Consider the following 25,417-nt stretch of genomic DNA (forward strand, 5'->3'; position numbering starts at 1 on the left):
AAGGGAAAATACCATCAAAAACCTGGAATTACGCCCATTATGACACAATTACCCTAAACTTTGTTTTATGATGTCAAAAATCTCAAACTGTACCCATGTGATATATTTATCCTAAACTTTTCATTATAACACTAAAAATCCTGAACTTGTACCATTGTGTTATATTTACCTTCTAATTAAAAGTAGCATTTAAAAATCTGACGTGAATCCAAGGTGGCATTGATATGGTGCCCCGCAAGCGCCACATCAGAAAAATATTAAAAAGAAGAAAAAAATATCTGAAGTCACAATTCATCGTCTTCACCCTTCGAGGTCCTCCAGCACTCGTTTGTTCGCAGCCCACTTCCGCTTGGATGAGCTAATAAGAGAGCTACTCACCTTCTCAACGCATTGCTCTCTTGTGACCAACACAATTGTTTCCTTCTTGAACGCGGTCTCGAGAATCTAAAATCCCCCAACATCGAACGATCACCAATTACATCGAAACGCAAAGAAACGGGCTTCCCAAATCGCTCCATAGAGGAAAGAATAAAACCCTAGAAAGCAAAGGATGCAGACCTGGGAAATACCGGAGCCGAATTGGAGGAGTTCGAGCTGGCCCTTGTCGGAGCCGAATTGCAGGAGCTCCTGGAGCCTTCGATTTTGCTCCTCGAGCGTCTCGCAGCACCGCTTTGAGTACTCTCAATCTGCTTCAATTTTGTCCTTGCTTTTCTTGTGTTTTGCCAAAGCTAACTTCTGCAAAAGAGCCCCTCTCCCCCCCCCCACCCACAACAAAAAATAAAAATAAAACCCTAAACCTAGAAACAAAATTGACAACAATACTCCATTTCTTTCTGAGGACCTCGAAGCTTGCGACTACCATGACCAAGATCTGGTGAGTGTCGTAAGGCAAGGGAGCCACTGGAGGTCCAAACGGAAGTGGGTAGCAGACGGATGCCCGAGGACCTTGGAGGTTGAAGACGATGAATAATGTCTCCAAATTTTCCCCTTTTTTTTTTCTTTTTAATATTTTTCTTATGCAGCACTTGTGGCGCCATATCAACGCAACCTTGGATTCACTTTGAATGTTTAACTGTTACTTTTGTTACTTTTGACTAGAAGATAAATATGTCACAATGGTATAAGTTCAGCATTTTTAATGTCACAATAAAAAGTTTACAGTAAATGCGTCACAATAGATATAGTTTGGGGTTTTTGACTTCACAAAAAAAAAAAAATTCAAGGTAAATGTGTCACGATGAACATAGTTTAGGATTTTTGGTGGCATTTACCCTCCTCAAAACCCCAACTTTCATTTTGGCATGCTCATAAACTCTGTTAACTTTTTCTGTTAACATGTAGTGTGCACATTCCTCGTAAGAAATAAACAAGTCACATGTCTAGAATTTAAAATCCTTTTGCCGTATAATATGCACCCCATATTAAAAAATAGATTCTTTATCCGGTAAGCATCAATTGTCCACATCGTGATGGATTATTCATAGGATTAGATGTTCTGCCATCAAAGTGTTCAAGTTTATGTACATAAGGCGGATTCAGGAGGATATTTGAAATTCCCATTGAAACCGCCAAATCAGATAAGTTCCATGATATGCATTAGAGGTGAGGGGGCAATTTATTAGGAGAAGAGTACCAAAAAAAGTCATAAAACTATTGCAATTAGCAAATTTTTTAATAATATATTAATGTTTTTATTTATTTTTATCATTTCTTTGTTTTCCTTTTTTTTTCTTTTCCTCCTATGGCCGGCAAGCTATGGCCGGCAAGGGTCACCGGAGCTCCCTAGCCACTAGGCGAGGTAGCCACGCTTAGCGAACCTAGACCTCGCTTCGCCGTCCTCGCCTAGTAGCCGGCGAGCTCTAGCGATCCCTTAGCGGCCACATGGGAAAGAAAATAAATAAAGAAAATAAATAATAAGTAAAAATTATATATCATTAAAAACTATCCACGTCAACTCCAATCGGCCAAATGAAGTGAATTGGCACAAATGCAAAAGATTTATGACTTTATTGAAAAAAAATTAAAACTGAATTGGCACAATTGCAATAAGTTTATAATTTATTTAATAATTTTCCCAATTTATGGGTGCCAAAAGTTCAAAACTAGTAGGTAAAAGAGTAGTTTCCAGGACATGGTGCTACCAATCCTATATTATTCTATACAGTCACTAGTCGAATATATCTTGTAGATAGGTACATGATCCTCAAATATTATATACAGTAACTAATCGAATATTGTTATGAAATATATGAATGAATATTCATTATATTTATGTATCTATTATGGTACATTTGCATCTTACATTCTATGTATATCTCCATATTCAATGAATGTTCATTTCCCTATCCAACGTATGTATTAATGATAAGTACATCCTTGTTCTCCTATAAATAGGAGATTAGTTTTTGTCATTTTTGGTGAGTCAGAATAAGAAATCCCTTTATTGGCTTTCTCTACTCTTTCTGTTTTCTCTCTATTGCATACTTGCAACAAAATATTTTATAACACGTTATCAGCACGAAGATCTACCGATTGAGTGAATAACTTTTGCAAGGTAAGTATGTTTCTGAGTAAGTGTTCTTTTTTTTTTTTTCTTTAAATGACATATACTTCATCATCTTCTATTAGTTCTTCATTTTTGGCCCGAAGCCTATTTCAAATCTAAAAGTGTCCTTACGCTCCCGAAGTGGCGGTGGATATTTGGAAAATCCTTCTAATTAATTTAAGGATTCATTCTGGTACGGAATTATGGTAAAAATTGAAAAGCCCAAATTCTACGTCCTGAAAGTGAGTGGAAGTAATTATCTATCATGGTACCTTGACATGGAAATGCACCTCCAAGGGAAAGGTCTTGCTAATGCAATTACCGAAGACAGAACCTCAAATGCAAAAGATAAAACAAATGCACTGATTTTTATCTGTCGTCATTTGTATGAGAGCCCGCAGACTCAATATTTATCCATTCGAGACCCTCGGACCCTGTGGAAGAGGTTGAAGGATAGGTATGACCATACCAAAACTATTATCCTCCCTCAAGCATAATATGACCGGCAGAATCTCGGATCGTAAAATTTTAAATCAATGTCTGACTATAACTCCGCTTTATTTGATATTGTTTCTCAGCTTGAGTTATGCGGTGTCGGGCTTACTAACGCAGAACTATTAGAGAAAACTTTCTCCACCTTCCATGCTTCGAATATTGTATTGCAACAGCAAAACCGGCAGCATCAATTTGCCACATACTCTAAATTAATTTCTGTGCTTCTCACTGCTGAGCAAACTAATGAATTGCTGCTCAAAAATCATGATCTTAGATTTGCTGGCTCAAAAGCATTGCCTGAATCACATGCTAATTTTGAGAAAAATACTGGCCATTTTAAGGGCTATAAGCGTAGGCAAGAACAAACTCTTCGAAGGGGTGGCAGGAAATTTAATCGCCCTAGGAAATCTAACTTTGGGCCGAATCATGACAAAGAAAAGAAGCCAATGAAGGCGACTAATGAAAGTATTTGCCATCGTTGTGGCATGACAGGGCACCGGTCACGTACTTGTCGTACGTCAAAACATTTTATTGATCTATACCATGCATATTTAAAAAATTCGGGCAAGCATGGTGAATCTCACGCTATTGAAATTAATCATACTGCTATAACCACTGTTGAGGCCAACAATATTTCTGTTGGTAGGACTTCTCTTGCTCCTGAAGCAACAAATGTATCTCTAGACGTCCCCGATTTCTTTGAGGATTTTTAATTGCTTTAATAAGGCATCAGATTGGTGGATGACAACTTAGCCTTCAAATTTTATGATTCTAATAATTTTTTTCTAATTGCTTTTCTTTAAATGTATTACCTTTTATTGTTCTCTAATATGATTATGTAATAAAATGCTTATGAAGCTTATATAATATTAATTATTTTTGAAATTTTTGATCCTATAACTAATATGCAAATTTTACGATACTTGACACCCGAAGCTGTCAATATAAGTGCAAATGGAAAATACCGAGAAAGAGGAATATATTTGTTTGCTTGATAGTGCATCAACACATACTATATTTCGTAGTAGACACTTTTTCTCGAGTATGACATTGCATAAGGCATATGTCCATACAATATCAGGTCATGTTCGGATTATTGATGGTTCGGAAATACCACAATTGTTTGCCAAATGGTACTGTCATGCATATTGAATATGCGTTTCTAAGCAGTAAATCAAAAAGGAATCTGCTCGGTTCAAAGATGTACGTTGTAATGGGTACCATATTGAGACTATTTATGAGCAAAATATGGAATATATTGGCATTATCTCTTATAAGATGGGCCATCCACGAAAAGCTAGAAGCTTCTCCTATGGGTTTGTATTGGATCATGATTAAGGCCGTTGAAACCTACGCTACCATGTGCTGAAAATTGATAAACCCTGTTCAATTTGGATCGTGGCATGATCGCCTTGGTCACCCGGGCGCTTCAATGATACGTAAAATAATTCAGAATACAAAAGGATGCCCTTTAAAGGATACAAAAGTATTGTTGTCTAAAGATTATAATTGTGAAGCTTGTTCACAAGGAAAACTCATTACTAAAGCCTCTATAACGAAGGTTAATCTTAAATCCCATTTATTCCTGCAAAGAATTCATGGTGATATATGTGGACCAATACAACCACTAAGTGGACCGTTTTGATATTTTATGGTACTAGTGGACGCATCATGTAAATGGTCCCATGTTTGCCTATTATTCACGTGCAATGTCGCCTTTGCACGTTTACTTGCGCAGATTATAAAACTTTGGGCACAATTATCTGATTATCCAATTAAAAGCATAAGGATGGATAATGGTGGTGAATTTACATCAAAGAGTTTTGATGCGTATTGTGTTTCACTCGGAATCGAGGTTGAGCACGCAGTCGCATATGTTCATACCCAAAATGGATTGGCGGAATCCTTGATTAAACATATCCAAATCATTGCCCACACTCTATTATTGAGAATGAATCTCAACGATACACCATAGGGTCATGCAGGTTTGCATGCGGAAGCATTAATCAGATTGCACCCCACTACTAGTCTTTTGCAATCTTCCCTTCAAATGGTTCTTGGTTATGAACCCGATATTTCACATTTACACATTTTTGGTTGTGCAGTACAAGTGCATGTAGCACCACCAAAGAGAACAAAAATGGGTCCCCAATGCCGTTTAGGCATTTATGTTGGGTTTAATTCACCGTCCATCATTAGGTTCTTAGAACCAACTACTGTTGATCTTTTTACTGCCATATTCGCAGATTGGCATTTTGATGAGACAGTGTTCCCATTAATTGGGATACCTACAACTTCCATGGCTGCAAAGCAGAAACCGATTAAGGTTATCTCTTAGAATGAAAAGAATTTATCTCAATTAGACCCAAGAACTCCCGAGTGTGAAAACGAGGTGCAGCGCATAATTCATTTACAAGTTATGGCCAATAGACTTCTTGACGCCTTTAATGATGCTGCTAAGGTAATAAAATCTCGTATTCCAGCTACAAATGCTCCAGCTAGAATAGTTGTTCTCGAAGGACAGGCTAAAATGGATCAAAATCCACCACACTTGAAGCGTGATAAACCGATAGGATCAAAAGATACTGCTCCTCGAAAACGAAGGGGAAAGAATCAAGAATTCGCTCCAAAAGAGTCTGGTGTTGTGCTTGCTCCCAAAGAGCTTATTGCCCCTGTAGAGGCACAAACCCATGAAAAGATCACAAACTCTGGAAATACCGAGAATTCTATTATATATTGTAATGAGATTTGGGATCGAAATGAAATCATCCTTGATGATGCTTTTGCATTCTCAATTGCTCATAAAATTATGGATGATGATTGTAAGCCACAATCTATTATTGAATGCCATCAAAGGCAAAATTGGCCTAAGTGGAAGGAAGCAATTAAGGCTAAATTAGCTTCTCCAACTAAACGAGAGGTTTTCGGACCCGTAACTCGAACCCCCGATAATGTAAAACCCGTTGAATATAAATGGGTATTTGTCCGGAAACGAAATGAGAAAAATGAGATTGTCGGGTACAAAGCTCGACTCGTTGCCCAAGGATTCTCCCAAAGACCTGGGATTGATTATGATGAGACATATTCACCTGTGATAGATATGATTATATTTCGTTTTCTAATTATCCTAGTAATCTCTAAAAGATTGAAAATGTGTCCTATGGACGTTGTGATGGCATATCTATATGGTTCATTAAACTTTGATATTTATATGAAAATTCCCGAGGGATTCAAAACGCCCGATGCGTGCACTTCCCGCAACATATTCTCAATAAAGTTGCAAAGATCTATGCACGGGTTAAAATAATCCGGTCACATGTGGTATCAACGCCTAAGTGAGTACCTACTCAAGGAATGGTATAAAAATGATCATATCTGCCCATGCATGTTTATTAAAAAATCAGAAACCGAATTTGCTATTGTAGCAATTTATGTTGACGATATGAATTTAATTGGAACTCTAAAAGAGTTATATAAAACTGCTGAATATTTGAAAAGAGAGTTTGAATTCAAAGATTTGGGTAAAACCAAACTTTGCCTTAGTCTAAAGCTTGAGCATAAAGCAAATGGAATAATTGTCCATCAATCATCATACATTGAAAGACTACTTAAACTCTTTAATATGGACAAGGCTCATCCAATGAGCACCCCTATAGTTGTAAGGTCTATAGATCCCCAAAATGATCAGTTTCGTCCTAGAAAATCTGATGACGAGATACTTGGTCCTGAAGTACCATATCTCAATGCTATTGGGGCTTTGATGTACTTGGCACAATGTACGAGACAAGATATCGCTTTTACCGTGAATTTATTGGCACGTTTTAGTTACGAGCCAACTCGGAGACACTGGAACAAAGTTAAACATATTTTTCGTTATCTCCGAGGAACTATAGATTTGGGATTGTTTTATTCTAAGGATTCCACGACCTCCGGTTTAGTTGGATATGCTGATGCTGGATATAGATATGATCCACATAAGATTCGCTCTCAAATCGGTAATTTATTTTGTTATAACGGTACCGCTATTTCTTGGCTTTCTACAAAGCAATTGCTAGTAGCTACATCTTCTAACTACTCTGAGAGTATTACTTTATATGAAGCTGGAAGAGAGTGTGTTTGGTTAAGATCCGTTATAATGTATATTCACAATTCTTGTTGTTTAACACTGGTTACAAATTCTCCCACTATAATTTATGAAGATAATGCTACTTATATTGCACAAGTTAGAGGAGGACACACCAAAGGAGATAGGACCAAGCATATCTCACCGAATTTTCTATATACTCATGAACTCCAAGAAAGTCGACAAATCGATGTTAAACGGATTCAATCCATAAATAATCTTGCAGATCTTTTTACCAAATCATTGCCAACGTCAACTTTGAGAAATTAGTATATGGCATTGGTATGCAACGAGCTCACAAGATGCGAGATTAAATAGCCCCAACGGTGGCTATATGGCTCAATTGAGGGGGAGACATTATGAACTATGCATTGCACTCTTTTTTCCTTCTAACCGGTGTTTTCCCACTGGGTTTTTTCGGCTTAAGGTTTTTAACGAGGCAATTAATGCATCCATAAAAGGGAGAGATCAAAAGATTTGTGCTCTGTACTCTTTTTCCCTTTTGTTTGGTTTTTGTCCCACCGGGTTTTTCCGACTTAAGGTTTTTAATGAGGCAGTATCATTCAATGCACATAATGAATATAATGAATATTCAAGGGGGAGTGTTATGAAATACATACATGAATATCCATTATATTTATGTATCTATTATGGTAAATTTGTATTTTACATTCTATGTACATCTCCATATCCAATGAATGTTCATTTTCCTATCCAATGTATGTATTAATGATAAGTACATCCTTGTTCTCCTATAAATAGGAGCTTAGTTTTTGTCATTTTTGATGAGTTAGAATAAGAAATTTCTCTATTGGCTTTCTATACTCTCTCTATTTTCTCTCTATTGCATACTTGTAACATAATATTTTACAACAAATATATCTTGTAAATAATCATTCACTACATAATTGTTCATCAATTTATCTTTTACCTTTAAATTTTGGGTCGCGGATTTTTCACTCCCTATTTTGCTAACACACTCCCTAAAATAGTGTTATGACTATAATATCCCTTATAAGTTCTGTCTTCTAGCACATCATATTTATTGACAATTATTAAATTCGGACGTGGCCCATATTTTGTGTTTTACTTTATTTATTTATTTTTTCTTCCCTATCACTCTCTTTGAGTGTTCATCGTCTTCTTCCTCGATGCCTTCTACTCCTCCACCATGCCTCCAACCCCAAAGGTTGCATTGGCCTCGCCTTTCGCTCGCTTCTCTGCATCGCTACCCCCTCGAGGCCTCGACCTGCTACCCATTGGAGTTATTGAATTCGAGCCAAGTTCAATCTGCTTGGTAAGATGGCTCAAAAGCTCATCGAGGAAAACAACGAGAAGCAATTGGTGGCAAAGTGCATCCGCAACGCTGTAATGTGTTAACGGCAACAAAAACAACTTCGACGGCAAATTAAACATTTTCGAAGGCTTCATCGAGTCGGTGATCGGCAGAGAAAGAAAAAAAAATAAAAATGCCACATCTCTCAGGCTATGATTCCCCCATCTGCAAATTTGTATGGGTAAAATCTCCTCTTTCCTTGTCTCTCTCTCTCTCTCTCTCTCTCTCTCTCTCTCTCTCTCTCTCTCTCTCTCTCTCTCTCAAGTTTCTCAAGTTCATCATCATCAGCTGAATCTTCATCCTCAAAATCATTCAGGCACACGGTGGGGTCGAGGGATACATCCCCAATTTTGTGCCCCTTTATGGCAGAGTAGACGATAGTCGGGAAGGTCTCGATGATGGCGGGTCGAGGCCGGCACGGGTAGGTACTCGGAGAAGCAAGTGAACGGCACAGCTAGTAGAGCCTTGGCGTGGGTGAAGAAAACAGCCAAGAAGAAGATAGAGAAAGAAGAGAGAGATAGGGAAGAAAAAGAAAGAATAAAGTAAACATAAAATGGGGCCCACAAGAGATATTATAGTCAAAACACTATTTCAGGGAGTATATTAGCCAAAAAGGGAGTGGAAAAAGCATCACCGTAAATTTTAACGTTAAAGTTCTTGAAAACCCCACCTGATTAGGGCACGCATGATAATAATTTTGTTTCTCTATTTTTCTATTTTTCGGGAATATGTTTGAAATAGAAATCCGTCTGGTAACGCCATTTCATTCTATTTTCGGAATAAATTTTTAGCGCAGAAATAGATTTAAAATAGAAATGAGAAGCAAAAATTTTCTACTTTTCTTTTCATGGAATAGAAATAGAGATATGAATTCTTCTCATCACTCACTCCCTCTCTCTCTCGCGTGCGTCTGTCATCCGCCATCCGCCGACCGGAGCATGAAGAAGGAAACCCGGCGGCCATAAAAAATCAATGGTAAAAAATAAAAAATTATAGGATGTAAGTTCATAAATTGGATTAAGGAATATGTTTACTAGAAATCCTAAAACTTGTCATTAAAGTATAAGTGATTCCTAAAACTTGCAAAATGTGCAATCAAGTCTACAAACTTGTCAAATTGATATAATCGAATCCTTTAGTTAACTCTATCCAACTTGGTTAACGAAAAATGCTATTTTTTAAATATTTTCTGCGCCTACGTGCGATAACGGGGATAAAACGACGTCGTTTTAGTTTGAATCTAATTCTTACTCTAATTTTTATTTTAAATTAATTTAAAAATAAGCTAAAATTTGAAGAAAAAAAACAATTGGCTTGCAGAACAAATGGTTCGCCGCCGCCGTTGGTTTCGCAAACCACTTGTTTTTTCAAATTTTAGCTTATTTTTAAAACTAATTGAAATAAAAAATTAACAAAAATCATATTTTGACCAAAACAACATTATTTTGGTCGCGTCATCGCTACATAGGTAAAAAGAAATTTTAAAAAGTCCATGCAGTATTTTTCGTTAGCCAAATTGAATGGAGTTAATCGAAGGACTCAATTGCACTAATTCGACAAGTTTTAGGACTTGATTGCACATTTTGTAAGTTTTAAGACTTGATTGCACTTTGGTGACAAGTTTTAGAACTTTTAGTGAACATATCTATTAGATTAAATATATAAGTATTTTAGCAATGTGGGTCAAGTTGGGTATAAGTCGTTAGATTTTTATCGCATGAAAATGGATTAAAATTATGTATTAATATAGGTCGGACCATTTTCGACCTAACATACTCGTTTGACACCTCTACTCGTCATTGCTATCAAGCATCTGTTGCCGCAATTGTAGCTCTGCCTCTCATCGCAACCCTGCTCATCAAATAACCAAGTACTTTCTTTCATTTCTTAGCCATTTTAATTACGCGTCTTCTTCCTATGCATCACCATTCACTAACACACGGAGACACTTGCCTGAGTCCTAGTACTCATTTATGCAATATTTCTCGATAAACCTGCTATAAAATTAACAGCATTAAGACTTATAAAAACATTTTGTAATTCTCATTTCGTCGCCTTGCCCGCCTAGGATTATTGCTCTCTGGTTGCAACCTTGCTTGCCCTTCATCCCTCCATGGGAAGGGAAGATTATAAAGAACTTCTACAACACTAGAAAAGTCTTTCGAGTTTGGGTCAATTGCAAATTGAAATTGAAAGTGAGGCTAGAAATCTTGATGTATTTGAAAACCTAGCAAATATTGAAAAGTACTTGACGATGAGGCAACCGATGGAATCTGACCGAGAGTGGGCCATACCCAGTCGGGCCCAGAAGATGTCCTTATTCAACTCCCGATTGCTGGGGCCATCAAATTGTGCGAGAGGGAAAAGAAACGCAGGGTCTATCTATAAACAAACCATGGAAATCAAATTCATCTGGCCCGTTCTCCAGGATAAGACCTACGTAATCAAATGGCTCAGATGATATCGGTCTCCACGATCTGTAGACCGTGCGATAACTTTCCGTGCAAGAGATGGCAAAAGAGACGAGAGACGCTTATAAATCATGTTGGGGAGACCAGACCCATTTGGACCGAATGTGGCCGTCATTAAATTGAGTTCTATGGTACTGGCAACGAAATAAATTTTCCTTTTGATAGTTTACTTAATCTTAGGATTAAAAATGGGTCAATGTGGATATCTGGACATTCTCAACATGTCGTGTATTCCGAACCCGCTCAACCTAACATTGCCAATTTAGTAGGTGTAAATTCCCTCACGAATGCGATGTTGGGAACCCATCCATTTCAAATGAAATCAAGTGAGAGAGAAGGAAGAATATACTCGATTGATTCGGTAGCAGTTCACAAAGGCTCTATTAAAATTGGGTCCACCATGTGAAAATTCAAAATCATTATAGGCGAAGGTATTTTATTAGAGGAGAAAATAGACTCCTCAGCAAAGAGTGAGTTCATGATTACAAAATAGGCCGTGTTTCCTTACTACTCTCGGAGGAATCTCTCGATCACGCATCTGATTAGTGGGTTGCAAGTATGCACATTACTCGGCATTTAATTTTGATCGAGTTTGCATGTGGTAATGCCAGACTATGACTTACTAATCCAAAGTATAGTTGGAGAGAAACATCGGCCTCGCAAAATTGATTTGTAGATTGGCATCTGGTTATGGTGCATCGGCCTTCGACGAACCAGCTTAAACGGTCAATGAAGATTTCATCACACGATTTTGCAAATCAACTTTGCTAACTACTCTTCGAGATCAATAATTACAAGAACGTCCCTTTCGTGTTGACAAGCCTAGAGACGACAACATGGCGATCAAGCTGTTGCTATTTGTGAATGCTGTACCACATCGTATGGACAAAAAGGCAACTTCGCATCGCATCAAAACAACTCAGTTTCGAAAGTTGGATTACATTGGGTTTTTTTTTTTTTTTTTCTAAGCTCATAGACAAGTACATGGTTTAGTCGGCAAATATTTTAGCACTCCCCCTCACATGTAAGTTAGTTTTTTTTCTAAGCCGAAAGCGTGAAAATATCTTATTGGAAAGACAAATAAGGCCTGAAAAAATTTGAATTGCTCCGATATCATGCGAGATTTTATGGAATCACGACAATTGTTCTAAAAGTTTAAGCCGATAGATGACGTGATTTAATAATAAAATATTTTAATATGGATTTAAAGCTCTCGCCCTCTCTCTCCCTTGGAACGTGAGCTCATATGAATATGATGCAATGGTCGAAACGTGAGGTGGGGAAGTCCAAACCTCCCGAATTCACTGACCATGTCGATCACATTAGAATAGATGATCTTGAAATTAGAGATCGGAAATGGATCATGGAGCCCTTTTTTGAAACTAATATTTAATGAGTCGGGTTACATATGGATTAGGCGATATCATGGAATGGGTTGAAATAGATTTACAAAAGCGAAAGATAGGAATCATTTATGGAAAGGGAACTCAATCATTTTTGGCCCATTCTCACAAAAGACAGAATTAATGAAAGAACTCTATTATAAAATTATAGAGAAGTCACTAATTCAAGAGGCGTACTACAATAATAGCGCCCGCTGACCGCAATCACCATGAGCCACACTTCGTTGGGGTGGTTGCAATTCTGATGGTCGCCAACGACTACAACCACCATAAGGCAGTTGCCTAAGGGAAGCTACCACTTTGTGGTGGTCATTGATAGAGATGTCAAACGGGTGAGTCGGGTCGAATATGGTCCGATCCATCTTGACCACTTTAATCCGTTTTGACCCATTTTCATACAGTATAAATCTAAAGACCCATACCCAATAATGATGACATATTTGTTTCTTATAATTTGTTAAAAAAATTGTTAAAACACATTCATGAAATTGAACTATTTTTAAGTTTAAAAAAATTAATTTTCTATTATTAAAAACCAATTCTTAATTATTAAAAAATTAATATCTATTTTAAAAAAATTACTTTTTATAATTAAAAAATTATTTTTTATTTTTTTAAAAATGAATTTTTTAGTTTAAATTTTATTTTCTATTTTCTCCGATGGCGGTGGTCGGCGGGGGTCGGCGAGAGGTGGTGGTGGTGACCGGTCGGTGGCGGTTAGCGCCCGTCGTGGATGGCGAGCAGAGAAGGTCGGCGACTAGCAACACTCCGAAAAAAAAAAATTCTTTCTTTGTCTAAATTAAAATTAAAAAATAAAAAGTATGAACTAATATACTTTAGTTGAGACCCATTTACAATTGGGTGCTTGGGAAGCTACAGACCACGGGCCGAAAATGGAATGGATTAAGACTCATATTTGACCCATTTTTATATTTGTTGAACCCATATATAACCCAAGTGAAAAAAAAAGGGTCAAATACCCATATTGACACCTTTAATTACTGATGACACCAATTATTACATCATTGTTTTTACAATAAGACAACATTTAGAGAGTCTCGAACGACTACCTCATGGTGGTTTCAATCCTCAATAACTACCGAGAGAGAGAGAGAGGTAAATTCAGTCCGTCTAGCCAATTTTGGCCAAAAATTACTATCATGGTGTTGTCGGTGCTGACTTGACAATTTTTGATAAAAATTTTAAGTTTCTTCAAATTATTTTACTTTTTTATTCTATTTCTTTTTATTTTTTCTTCCATATCTTCTTCTTCTTCTAACTGGTCATTGAGGTCTGAAGATTGGCCACCGGCAAGGACAAGCCTCGCCGGATCCGGGTGATGACGCCCTCGCAAGTGGCCAACAAGGGTGAGCTTTGCCTAAGGCCGATGAGCAACCGGTCGTCGGACCTTAGCGACCGGCTAGAGGAAAAAAGAGTAAAATTAAATTAAAATATAAAAATTTCAAAAAAATAGTAAAATATAATTAAAAATTACCACATCGGTCTTAACAGAGTCATGTCAACAATATGTGATCCAAATTGATCGAATGAACTGAATTAATACAAATGTAAAAGGTTTAGGATTGAATTGGCACAATTACAATAGGTTTAAAATTATTTCGATAATTTTCCAAAAGAACTGTATTGGTAATCTCAAAAAGTGATCGATCAATTTTAACCACAAAATTATTCCTAAAAGATTAATAATTTGTCGTTTGTGAAATATGCAATTTTAGTAAGTAATTTATGGGAACTTTATTTTTCTGTAGTCCGAATTGCAATTATGTGCTCGTTAAACTCGAACATGTGATTTGGTCCAAATAAAAAAGAAACCTCGAACATGTGATACTTTCGACTCAAGTTGGATATATTTTTTTTATGCGAGAGACTTATGTTAATGGTACTTGCGGTGGTCCCCGTTCCTATCCTTCTACTCATAAAAAGAAATCAAATAAGTATCTTTCCTTAGGAGCATGTTATGCCTATGACAATAAGCATATCTTATGAGGTTCTCAACATTTTATGCCATTTGTGACATTTATGTTAGGTCTAAACAAAAAGAAGAGTGAAGAGTAGATGGGAACACAAGAGAAATTAAGCAAGTATCTTTTTCCGAGACACGTGCTACTTCTTTAATGCGATAATCATATCTTATCTGGTTAAAATTGAATTTACAACTTGTGTCAATCACATCTACTTTAAACGAAAGAAAACGTTGCAGTTGAATCCTTCGTAGTAAATAAATATTGACACAAGTATTGATCTATAATTGCATTTCATAAACTCTTGAAATTTGAATAGTATTTTTTTTATTTCACGGAAAAGTGAAAAACTTACTTTTGACTTTTGATAAATCTGGACAAGCAGCTCCTACTTCACATCAACATATAAGTTGACTAATACAGTTTAAATAAAATATGAATTGCGTCGCTAAATCGAAGATACCCATTGGACATAGTAAGCACTTCAAAAGCCATCAATATATGTTTCACCTTCAAAACTAGGAGCATATACTTGTTGAGAAAAAAAATTACCATAAAAGTCCTAAAACTATTGCATTTGTATCGATTAATCTTAAACCTTTTAATTTGGCCAATTTAGTCATAAATCTTTCAACAATTTGTCAATTTTCATATCAATTTTGGTCAAAAATCGTAGATATGGATACCAGCACTTCCATATAGGACACCAAGCACCGCCATGGACAATCTCTATAATTTTGTATTTCCCCTTATTTTTTACAAAGTCCAATGAGGGTGATAGCCTTGGCCTAGGCGACCATCACCCGCAACCGACGAGGGCTTCGCGACCCTTATTAGATTTGGCCAAGAGCCGCGACTCTTGCCCGCGACCTTCAAGGTCGGCAAGGCAAGGGTTTAGAAGGAAAAAAAGAAATGAACAAATAGAAGAATAATTATAAAATATTCATACATTTTTTTAAAACAATTACAAATTTATCCACGTCAATGCCGATCATGTCACGTAGGACGGCTAACCTCTATATCAATGATTTCTAGTCAAAATTTGGATAAATGATTAAATTGGCAAACCATTAAAATGTTTAAATCTAAATTGATCAAATTAAAAGGTTTATGATTGAATTTGTACAAATACAATAAATTTAGAACTTTTTTGGTAATTAAATGTTTATGTCTAAATTGGTCAAATTGAAAGATTTATGTGTAATGACCCGGTTCAAAGAGGACGGGGAGTGGTCGTCGGGATTAGAAGACCTGGATAAGGAGCGGCTCCTGACAGATTTCTAGGAGGTGAAGGGGGCAAGAATGAATCGAATTGTACACTAAATAATAGAGCTATTTTGAAACATATGAGTAAAAATTGGAATTGACTCACAGAGATGCCTTTTGACATAACGACAATACTTAACTTTGAAACTCCAAAGTTAAGCCATGCCCAAGTGGGAGCAGTCCCAAGATGGGTGACCTCCTGGGAAGATGCCCACCTATATGCCAAAGGACAAAACCGTGAGGTTTACTATGGGATGGACTAAAGCGAACAATACCTAAGTGAGTTAAATTCACAACATCACAATATGATATCGGAGCGGGACCCCCTCCAATAGGTGTGTGGTTCAATGACAAACAAGGCGAAAACTAGTGGGCCTGTAACGACCTGGTTCAACAAGGGTGTGGAGTAGTTGCCAGGGCTAAAGAGTCTAGATAAGGAGTGGCTCCTAACGGACTTCTAGAATGGCGAATGGGGCAACAATGAACCAAACTGTGTACACCTAACAGGGCGAGAATGATTTTGAAATATCTAAGTGAAAACTGGAATTAACTCGCGAATGTGCCTTTTAACATAACGACAATGCTTAGCTTTAAAACTATAAAGTTAAGCGTCTTAGGTGGGAGCAATCCTATGATGGGTGACAAACCAGTACGCCAAAGAACAAAATCGTGAGGCTCAATTATTGAATTTGTACACATAAAATAGATTTAGGGCTTTTTTGGTAATTAAATGTTTAGATCTAAATTGATCAAATTGAAAGATTTATGATTAAATTAGTACAAATACAATAGATTTAGGGCTTTTTGGGAATCCCTCCGGTTGAGAAATCAGGTGCATCATGCGTTATTTCTTATCTAGGTTATATTGTTAAATTTAATAAAGTAAGCAAATTTTATAGAATATACATATACTTGCGAAAGGAATTTGTGGCCAATAGATCTCCCTTGGTCTCACAAGCAAGCTGCCTCCTCTCCTCTCCATGCTCATCTTCCACTTTTGCGTTTTTCCTCTTCTTCACCTCTTACTCAGCTCAGACAGCGTTTCGTTTCAGACATGGACTCGACTCGGAAGCACCAGATCGACCACCACGAGGAAGACGACGCCACAGCCCTCGATTTAGGGATCGACGGTGTAGAGCATTCTGCTGCCGACGATCAACCCCAAGAACACGGCTCAACCGCTCCCGCCATCTCCTCGACGTCGCCACCGCGTCAGCCATCCGCTCTTACGCTCAAGGAAGAGCCCGGGAAAGAAGAAACCCCTCAGCAACTGAGCGCGATGCCGGCGGCGGCGTCGTTTCCTTCGAAGCGGTCGACCAAGGACCGCCACACGAAGGTGGAAGGCCGGGGACGGAGGGTCCGGATGCCGGCCGCCTGCGCCGCCCGGATCTTCCAGCTGACCCGGGAGCTGGGGCACAGGTCCGACGGCGAGACCATCCGGTGGCTGCTCGAGCGCGCCGAGCCCGCCATCATCGCCGCCACCGGTACCGGCACCGTCCCCGCAGTCGCCATGTCCGTCGACGGCACTTTCAAGATTCCCTCCTCCGCTGCACCGGCCAAGTACCCGGAACCCGGAGACCCGCCCGGCAAGAAGAAGCGAAATCTACCTGCGAACAGCGACTACGTCGTCGTCGGTGAGCACGTGACCTCGCCGAGTTCAACGATCCTCGCACCGTCAACACAAAATCACCAGCAGCACCCCCACCACCACTTATTCCCTCCAGGTTTAGTCCCCATGTGGGCCATACCTTCGAACGCCGTCGCTTCCGGAGCTTATTTCGTGATCCCACACGTGGCCACCGTCCCAGCACCGGCGGTGAGGCCGATATCGTCGTTCGTGGCCGCCATTCAACAGCACGACGCAACCGTAGCCGCGAAACTCGTTGAAGCTCAAGTAATCGACTCAGTATCTCAGGAGATAGGCGGTGCCAACATGAGGTCGGACGCCTCGGGGCCGAAACCGGCGAGAGCGACGTCGGTCATGGCTCCGAGCTCGGTGGCGACGGTGAGCACTCCTCAGGTGCTCCGGGATTTTTCGCTGGAGATTCGCGATAGGCAAGAGCTTAAGCAGGTGAGCGGCACAGCGAAGCATTAGCGAGGACGCGCGGGGGGAGAAAAGAGAAAAGGTGGGGTCGGGGGTGTTTCCGCCATTGACGACCTCCTCGGAGCAGCAGGAGCAAGGGCATTGACCGGCTCGAAGCCGGAAGGGGCGCTATCTCTTTCTCATTGGGCTTCGCGAAAGAAGCACGTGGTCACGTGAACGGCGTTATAGGGGTTCGCACGTGTAAGTTCTGGGTGGGGCCTACATCCTAGTGGGGATCACTTACCTTCATGGCGGACCTCAATACTCGCACTAAATGGTCAATGAAGTTTAAATTCCAATTGTCTTGCAATTGATGTACTTTGCCGATTAATTTTCTCATGAATTGCCGACGTGGCGGACAATGCCCCATCATTGCCACTGGATTCAATTCAATATTATCATTTTCCCAAAAAGAAAAAATTGAAAATCTCATTAATTTAACTATTAAATAAATGCTTAATGCTCACTTGTAAATCCCATCTCACTAAAATTTAGTGACCGCTAATGGACTTTGCCCGACAATATTGCTTTCGATAATGATGGGGTTGATTGACCCATCATATACAAATCCATTGATCATAATAGAATATAGTTTCACGTGGTATGTACGTATCTTGTGAAAATGAATTCTTACATAATCTCCTTTATCGTACGCATCGATTATGATAATATATATGTCCTATGAGACTTTTTTCCAAGGGAAAATCATTATGAAATTTTATGATTTGAATGCGTCGAGCATAAAGATACGACGATATCGGGTCTTCATTAGGTGCTCCTCGCGAATGAGTTGCATGTTATTCTCGAGAATACGTATGCAATTGAAATTGACTAACCTTGTTCTATGCTCTTAACAAAAGTACATTAATAAATTCGGATAATGTCCAACTATTTCTGGTAAAAAAGAAACAAGGGCAGCATGTATTACCTACGAATAAAACAAATTTTTATTACAGTTTTTTTTTTTTTAAAGTGGCGGGGAATGGTTGGGAGGGGGGGCCCACCTAATCTCGCGCTCATGTCGTGTGTATGGCGGGCGAGGGCCCCAAGAGGGACGTCGCAAGTGGGGCCCCCAACAAGGACCGTCCTCGCAACCAGCGTGGTCCCTCCCAGCCGCGCGCGCAAGGGGTTTTTTTTTTTTTGGGGGGCCGGGGGGGGTCCGCATCATGGGGTTGGTGGTCCGACCCGGATAATCTAATCATATTATTAAACAAATCCAAAGGGCAAAAAAGGGTTTTAAAATGGGGCGTACCTAACCGACCCGGGGACGAAAGCGAAACAGGATTGGGACGGCCGAGTTCGTCCCGAACCCCGTCACGTAAACTTTATACCATTCTACGATCTCATCTCCTTGGCTTTCGACCATTTTTCAATCACTTTCCAACCCGTTATGGGCGTTATGGTCAAACCCCAAATCTCATCCCGTTAACTTTCGACCATTTTTCGATACATTGTTACGGACTTTCTGGTCGAATCCCAAACCGGTCTTTTCAAAATAGTTGGGACCCTTTTTAGTCATAGATATCTCCGGGTACATACATGATAAAATCACCTAAATTTGCAAACACGAGCAATTTGAAAAAAAAAAAAAGTTACGCATTAATTCTCTAGATGCTTACGATGGAAAAAACAAATTCAGCAAACCTAAAATGAGATTCAGGGCTTAACGGGTGGTTGCTATTAAAGGTGCTAGATTGTTGATTAGTTTTGCTTTGGAGTCCACACTAGTTGTGTTTATTTACGGAATTATGTAGGAACTGCAAATAAATTTAGGTCTTTTTAGTAATTAATCAGGCATTGGGTTTTCGAACCATAATATCTTAAGAATTCATAGGTTTTTCAACAATTCATTCCGAACTTGCCGTGCCCGAAACTCACAACTCATTTACGTTCCATTAGGGGTTGGCCCTAGGGAGAATTACCAAAAATGTTCTCAACCTATTGTAATTATGCCACTTCAGCCCTACTTTTTTTTTTTTGGCCGATTCATTCCTAAATCTTTTGCAATTGTGTCAATTAATTCCATCCAGCCAATTTTGATCGGCCGACGGCTGGTGCTGACATGGACGTTGTCCAATGACATACTATTTTAAATTTTTTTGAATGTTTATTTTTTTTTTTGTTTTCTTTTTCCTTTATTTTATTTTATTTTGTTCTTCTTTTTTTTTTTTCCTTTTCCTCTTCTTCTAAGCCAGATGTGCTGAGCTGGACATCGAAATAGAAAGGTCTGATGAAGATTCACACATTTCTTGTATGGCACCAGATATGTTATACATCATCGATATATACTTTAAAGTTGCAGTCATTTATTTCTAGTTTATAAGTAGATGATATATATATATATAGCCAACTCCAACTCCAATCAAGATAGAGGAGGACTAAACTCTTGTATCTATTCAAGCGAACTTCTCAAGTCAATCCGCTTCGCGATCGAACCGGATACCGTTAATCACTATGGGACTCCTCACAACGTGACTCGAACTTTTCCACGCGAGCGAACCGGACACAACCCGGTTCTCCAACGTCGGCACGGCTGCCACCACAACCTTGAAGCTTCTCTTTTGCATCGCACGAGTGAAGGACAGGCTCATAGGCTTGACCACGATCTCCACACCTTCTGGAGCTCTAACCGTGGCATTGTACATGGACCGATCAGGACCGACGTTCGTGACCGTCCTTACAAAGACTCCGATCGTCCGTTCTCCGGTGTTCCTCAGTGTCAGTTGCATGGTGGGGTAGTTGAGGGAATCGTATCCGACTCCAGGGACCAACGAGGAGCAATTTACGGATCGGCCCGGCCCGAGCAAGACCCGCAATGAAGACCCGGGATAGCCCTCGTGGCAGAGGAACTGAATGTAGGACATCTCGCCCATGTCGTACACCAAGCCCGGGTCGAGAGCTCGGATTGGGTTGAGCTGGCCAGCCCCGTATGCGAACTCGCCATCTGGGTTCATCCTCCGGCTCATGGGTTTCGCTTATCGGTGAGGGAAATCAAGACAGTCGCGAGTGTGAGCCATGATGAAATAAAGTTGGCATATAGACAGACAAACCTTCAATCTTAACATGATATTAATCCGTCGTCTATACCTGTGGTCATGATGGCAGATTTAATGGCTGCAGGGGTCCAGATTGGGTGGAAGGACTTGACATAAGCGGCTACGCCGGCAACATGAGGGCACGCCATGGATGTCCCGGACATGAGATTAAATTTCGAGTACCGGGTATCGCCTTTCAGCCCAGTCACCGACCTCATCGGCGTGTACGATGCCAATATGTCGATCCCCGGTGCCGCAATATCAGGCTGCGTTTCCATGTCAATTGCATCCAGAGGTTAAATCACTTTAAGCTTCATACGATCTGAATTCGGTATTCATCTCTGTTCTTTTCCATGGAAATGAAAAAGACGAAGTTTACAGGTTAAGCCAATCGGACCTTGAGAATGTGCTGAGACCCCGGATTTGGACCCCGAGAAGAAAACGACGAGACGAACGGAGCCGGTATTTTCGCTTCCCCTGTTCTGTATATTACTGCTGATGGAGATCTAAACACCAGACCAGAAGCCATAGGAATGTGATAAGCTAATCTCAGGTGAGGTACAATTTGCTAAAAACTTCACCTAGAGCACTCGGTAAATCCTTTCAGGACTTGCCTGGTAGAGTGAATGTACTCGTCGATCGCCTCACCGAGAGTACCGTTCACCATGGTCGACGGAGCCATGAATAGCTGAGCAGTGTCAAGGAACTGCGGGCTCTCGATGATGGCGCCAATCCCTCCGCTTCCCTTGACGACGGAGTCGACGCCCCGCATGGCAAACTTGCAGTACACGAGCTTCCCTTTCACTTTGACCCGATCCAACGAGTTGTCCATGCAGAACCTCGCGCTTGCCTCGCTCGAATTCGCCCCGGCGTCCGCCCCGCTCACCAGCGGGTAGAGTTTCTCCTTCGGATCGAAGGTGTTCACTCCCACTCCCTGCAGTACGCGCTCGGCGATTGGAAAACATAAGTCTACTCCGCACTGATCTTTCTTACTCACAATGAAACTCGAATTCAAGGCATATGACAATGCTGTCTATCCTGCGAAATCGCATAGACATTAATAAAAAGATGTTGGTAAGCAAATCAAATTAAAGTTGATAACTCCATGCTTGTGAGATAATTACTAAAAAAGTCATAAACCTATTAGACAGATTTCAATTCAATTTTAAACCTCATAATTAATCCAATCTAATCCTGACTTGTTGACGATTTATCAATTTCATTATTTCGATCAATTTTGACTAGAAATCGCTTACGTGAACACCGACGTATCACGTGGCACGACTGATGCTAAGATTGACATTTTTTTTTATACTTTTTCTTTTCTTTCTTTTTTTTCATTCTTCCTCTGCCAAGGATCGGCTAGAGGTGAGGGCTAGCGAGATTGACTCTTGCCAACCACTGGCGAAGGAAGAAGGGATAAAAGGGAATAAAGTAAAAAATAAAAAATTCAAAGAAAATTATAGTAATTACAAACAAAATCCAAAAACTAGTAAAAAATTCAAAATATTGAAAAAAATAAAGATAAAGAAGATTGTCCACGTTAGTGTCGGCAATGCCATGTAGAATGATTGGCATTAATATTAATAATTTCTAGCCAAAATTAACTGAAATGATCACATTGGCAAATCATCAAAACGTTAAGAATTAAATTGGTCAAATTGAAAAATTTAGAATTGAATTAATATCCGCACAATACGTTTATGACTTTTTTTTGTAAATTTTCCCAAAACTAGTTGTTAACTTAATCCGATAAAAATTGATATACTCTAATTGAGATCAATAATTCTAAAAAAAGTTGGCAGGTTTTATCATTGGTAAGTAAGACAAGAAAAAACTAATATCACATTTAGGAAACTTTCGTAGATTTTAAATACATATACATGTAAGTTGGTAAGCTATTCAAATAAAAGTTGATAAACCGAAACTAGTTGTCTATCTAATGGGAGAAAAGCCGATAAATGTCATCAATAAAGGTTGGATAATGCATATTAGAGTTGGTGATTTTAAGGAGCTTGGTAATAATGACAAATAAAAGCTAGCATATAAGAAAAATTGGTAAATTGAAAAGGCAAACAATGCTGTTGGGTAACTCAAATAAGAGTTGATTATCCGAAATCAGTTGGTAATTGAATTGGAAGAAAGTTGGTAAGTCCCTCAAATCGGATTGGTAAACTCAAACAAGCGTAAACGCATTGGTGACAAAGACAAATTAAAAGTTAATTAAAGATATTGGTAATTTGCAAATCATCAAAAAGAGTTGGTAATTTCTTAAAAGTGTCATCAATCTGTCAATAAGTCATCCATATTTTTTTGGTTGGAGTCATCCCTATGATTGTAATGTTTTGTTATCATCCCTATGATTGTAATGTCTGATTGTGTCCATGGTAGGACCATTCCCATGACTCCGACAAAAAAAATAAATAAGATTGAAATAAAATTAAGTCTTCAATAAATCTTGATACTTACCCAAAAGGTCCTCCCATCCCCCAGCTGGACTTTGCTCCAAAACTGCCTGTCGATGCCGCTGGCCGCCGCCGTGATGAGCCATGGCGCATGGTTCGCGACAACGGCCAAGTTCGGTCCGTCGTTCCCGGCCGAAGCGGCAGTCGGGATCCCTCTCCTCATGGCGTGGAACGCGCCGACCGCTATGCAATCCTTGGTGTAGTTGGGCACCATGCCGCCGATGGAGATGGAGATGACATCGACACCCTCATGAATGGCAGCGTCGAACGCCGCGAGCAAGTCCATGTCCGAGCAGGCCGAGCTAGCCCAGCACACCTTGTACATGGCCACTCGAGCCCACGGGACCGCACCCCGCGCAGCCCCGCCAGCAAGGCCGAAGAGGCCTGCGTTCGGCACGACATTGCCTGCTAGGGTGGATGAAGTGTGGGTCCCGTGGCCGTGCACATCGACCGGAGATAAGATGTCGTTCGGGTCGTGCGCGCCGTCAAGCTTAAAGTACCTGGCTCCTATAAGTTTGCTGATAGAAAAAAAGGACCAAAATAAGCAACTATAAATTTGCATTGGTGTGTATGGAATTACAACATCAAAATTTACTATTTATTTCTATTTTTGTTAAAAAGCATAGGGGGATTTGATTACTTATTGCATCCCGAAAAATTGGCATAGTGACCGCAAGTTCCTTTCCACTTGGGTGGTGGCGGACCAAACCCTTTATCAGTAAAACTCTCGGATTGAGGTGTGATCCCTGAAATGTCAGGAGATAATTATAATAAGTTGAGTGATTAAGCAAATTCGTAATTGAAATCAATTCACAAAGTACAACCTGTGTCGAACAGGCCCACAACGATGTCGTTCTCCATCTTCAGATTTCTTCTCGCCGTCTGAGGAAACCCAATGAAGTCCCAGGATTTGGTCGTGTGGAGCTCGTGGTATCGGTTGGGGAAGACAGAAACCACCTCTTCTAGGCCTGAATAACAGAACGAAAAATTTAATTGACTCCGTTTTGTGCTTCGCACTGCCAAAGAAAATTGGAAGCGCGCGTCCATGATCCAGAGACTTCCCGAATGCCACGAGCAAATACATCACCTTTCAGGAGTATTAACACCGTCGCATGAATCGTCAATGCATGAATTCGGTGTACCGAAAAAGATCTACCGTTCCGAACGGAATAGATTAATCGAAAAGGGGGCGAAATTCAGGGTGGCATTACCGCTATAGTGTTGCTATATGTGCTTGTGGAAGATCTTCTAAGAGTAGGAGCGTTACTTGATAACTCTTGAGCCTCATCTTGGGATAGCTTGGCAGCAAATGCGTTGAAGCTTTTGGTGTAGCTGTAGACCAACGACTCTCTTGCCTCAGCCTCACTATGCAGTAAGTGATACGGATGGAGTCAGCAGCATTAGAGGCAATTTCATTAAGTATAGATGCTGGTAAACTTCTCTATGAGATTAATTTGATGACTTTAGTGGATAACCACTCCATGTCATGGGTTGTTCATAGACCCATTAGCTTCATTAATCAAATTAGCACGATAATTAATTCTCTCGGAGCATTGTAGTGGTTGATTAATGGAGTAGAGAGAGAGAGGGAGGGAGGGAGAGAGACCTTCCCTTGAGAGAGGAAAGGAGTTGCAGGTGGGACTGAGCTGCTTGTTCTTCATTTTCGCGACTATTTCCCAAGTATACGATGTAAAACTCCTGCCACCCATATTGATTAAAAGAAAGAAAAACCATAAGAAAAAGGCAAAATGGCAAGCACACCTTGTCTTTGTTTCCATCAGTGGCAGCCACAGTGCCTCTCAAAATCACAAGAGAAACGAAGTAGCAGAGAAGAAACCAGACACCAGCCTTTCCTCTTGACATCTCTCTCCCTCTCCCTCTCCCTCTCCCTCCCTCCCTCTCTCCCTCTCTCTCTCTCTCTCTCTCTCTCTCTCTCTCTCTCTCTCTACTTATTTGAAGAACTTGGCGTGCATCTCATGCAGGGACTCTTTCTCTGCACTTATATAGGCCACGACCCAAGTTGGCGGAATGACGTCACAGGATGAGGTTCATGTTCGTGTTCGTGTTCTTCTTACGCGCAGTTGTTAAGCCTTAAAGGAAAGGTCATATGAAAACCGAAGCCGGGTCTCTAGTTCAAAGAGTCGCCGTCGTCTGTCTGCGACTGGGGATTGCTTCTCTCGGAGAAACTTGTGATTGTGAAACGTTGCTCTTTG

At 39.9% G+C, this 25,417-nt stretch overlaps 2 protein-coding genes across 2 annotated transcripts; one reads left to right on the plus strand and one right to left on the minus strand.

The window, feature by feature from the left end:
- The first annotated feature begins 16,478 nt into the window (after nt 1-16,478).
- Nucleotides 16,479-18,178, plus strand: LOC115744411 (transcription factor TCP9). The gene has a single exon (XM_030679575.2). The coding sequence runs from the start codon at nt 16,676-16,678 to the stop codon at nt 17,714-17,716; it is 1,041 nt and encodes a 346-aa protein (XP_030535435.1). The 5' UTR covers nt 16,479-16,675; the 3' UTR covers nt 17,717-18,178.
- A 1,814-nt stretch (nt 18,179-19,992) lies between these two features.
- On the minus strand, nt 19,993-25,125 carry LOC115744325 (subtilisin-like protease SBT4.14). Its single transcript, XM_030679426.2, has 10 exons — nt 24,966-25,125; nt 24,811-24,902; nt 24,472-24,569; nt 24,029-24,172; nt 23,845-23,950; nt 23,209-23,722; nt 21,354-21,673; nt 21,137-21,245; nt 20,792-21,005; nt 19,993-20,678 (listed from the first exon to the last, which is right to left on the minus strand). The coding sequence occupies exons 1-10, from the start codon at nt 25,065-25,067 to the stop codon at nt 20,119-20,121; spliced, it is 2,259 nt and encodes a 752-aa protein (XP_030535286.2). The 5' UTR covers nt 25,068-25,125; the 3' UTR covers nt 19,993-20,118.
- Between the last annotated feature and the right edge of the window lie 292 nt (nt 25,126-25,417).

Source organism: Rhodamnia argentea, chromosome 9 (genome assembly GCF_020921035.1).
Source record: "Rhodamnia argentea isolate NSW1041297 chromosome 9, ASM2092103v1, whole genome shotgun sequence".
NCBI classification, from domain to species: Eukaryota; Viridiplantae; Streptophyta; class Magnoliopsida; order Myrtales; family Myrtaceae; genus Rhodamnia; species Rhodamnia argentea.

Bases quoted from the DNA above. Each gene is read 5' to 3' on its own strand.
- LOC115744325 (XM_030679426.2), bottom strand. From the start codon at position 25,067: ATGTCAAGAGGAAAGGCTGGTGTCTGGTTTCTTCTCTGCTACTTCGTT. The intron at 21,246-21,353 runs GCAAGTCCTGAA...TCTGGTGTTTAG, and splicing joins GAGTACATTCACTCTACCAG to ATCTCCATCAGCAGTAATAT. The intron at 20,679-20,791 runs GTATAGACGACG...CTCACCGATAAG, and splicing joins ATCTGCCATCATGACCACAG to CGAAACCCATGAGCCGGAGG.
- LOC115744411 (XM_030679575.2), top strand. From the start codon at position 16,676: ATGGACTCGACTCGGAAGCACCAGATCGACCACCACGAGGAAGACGAC.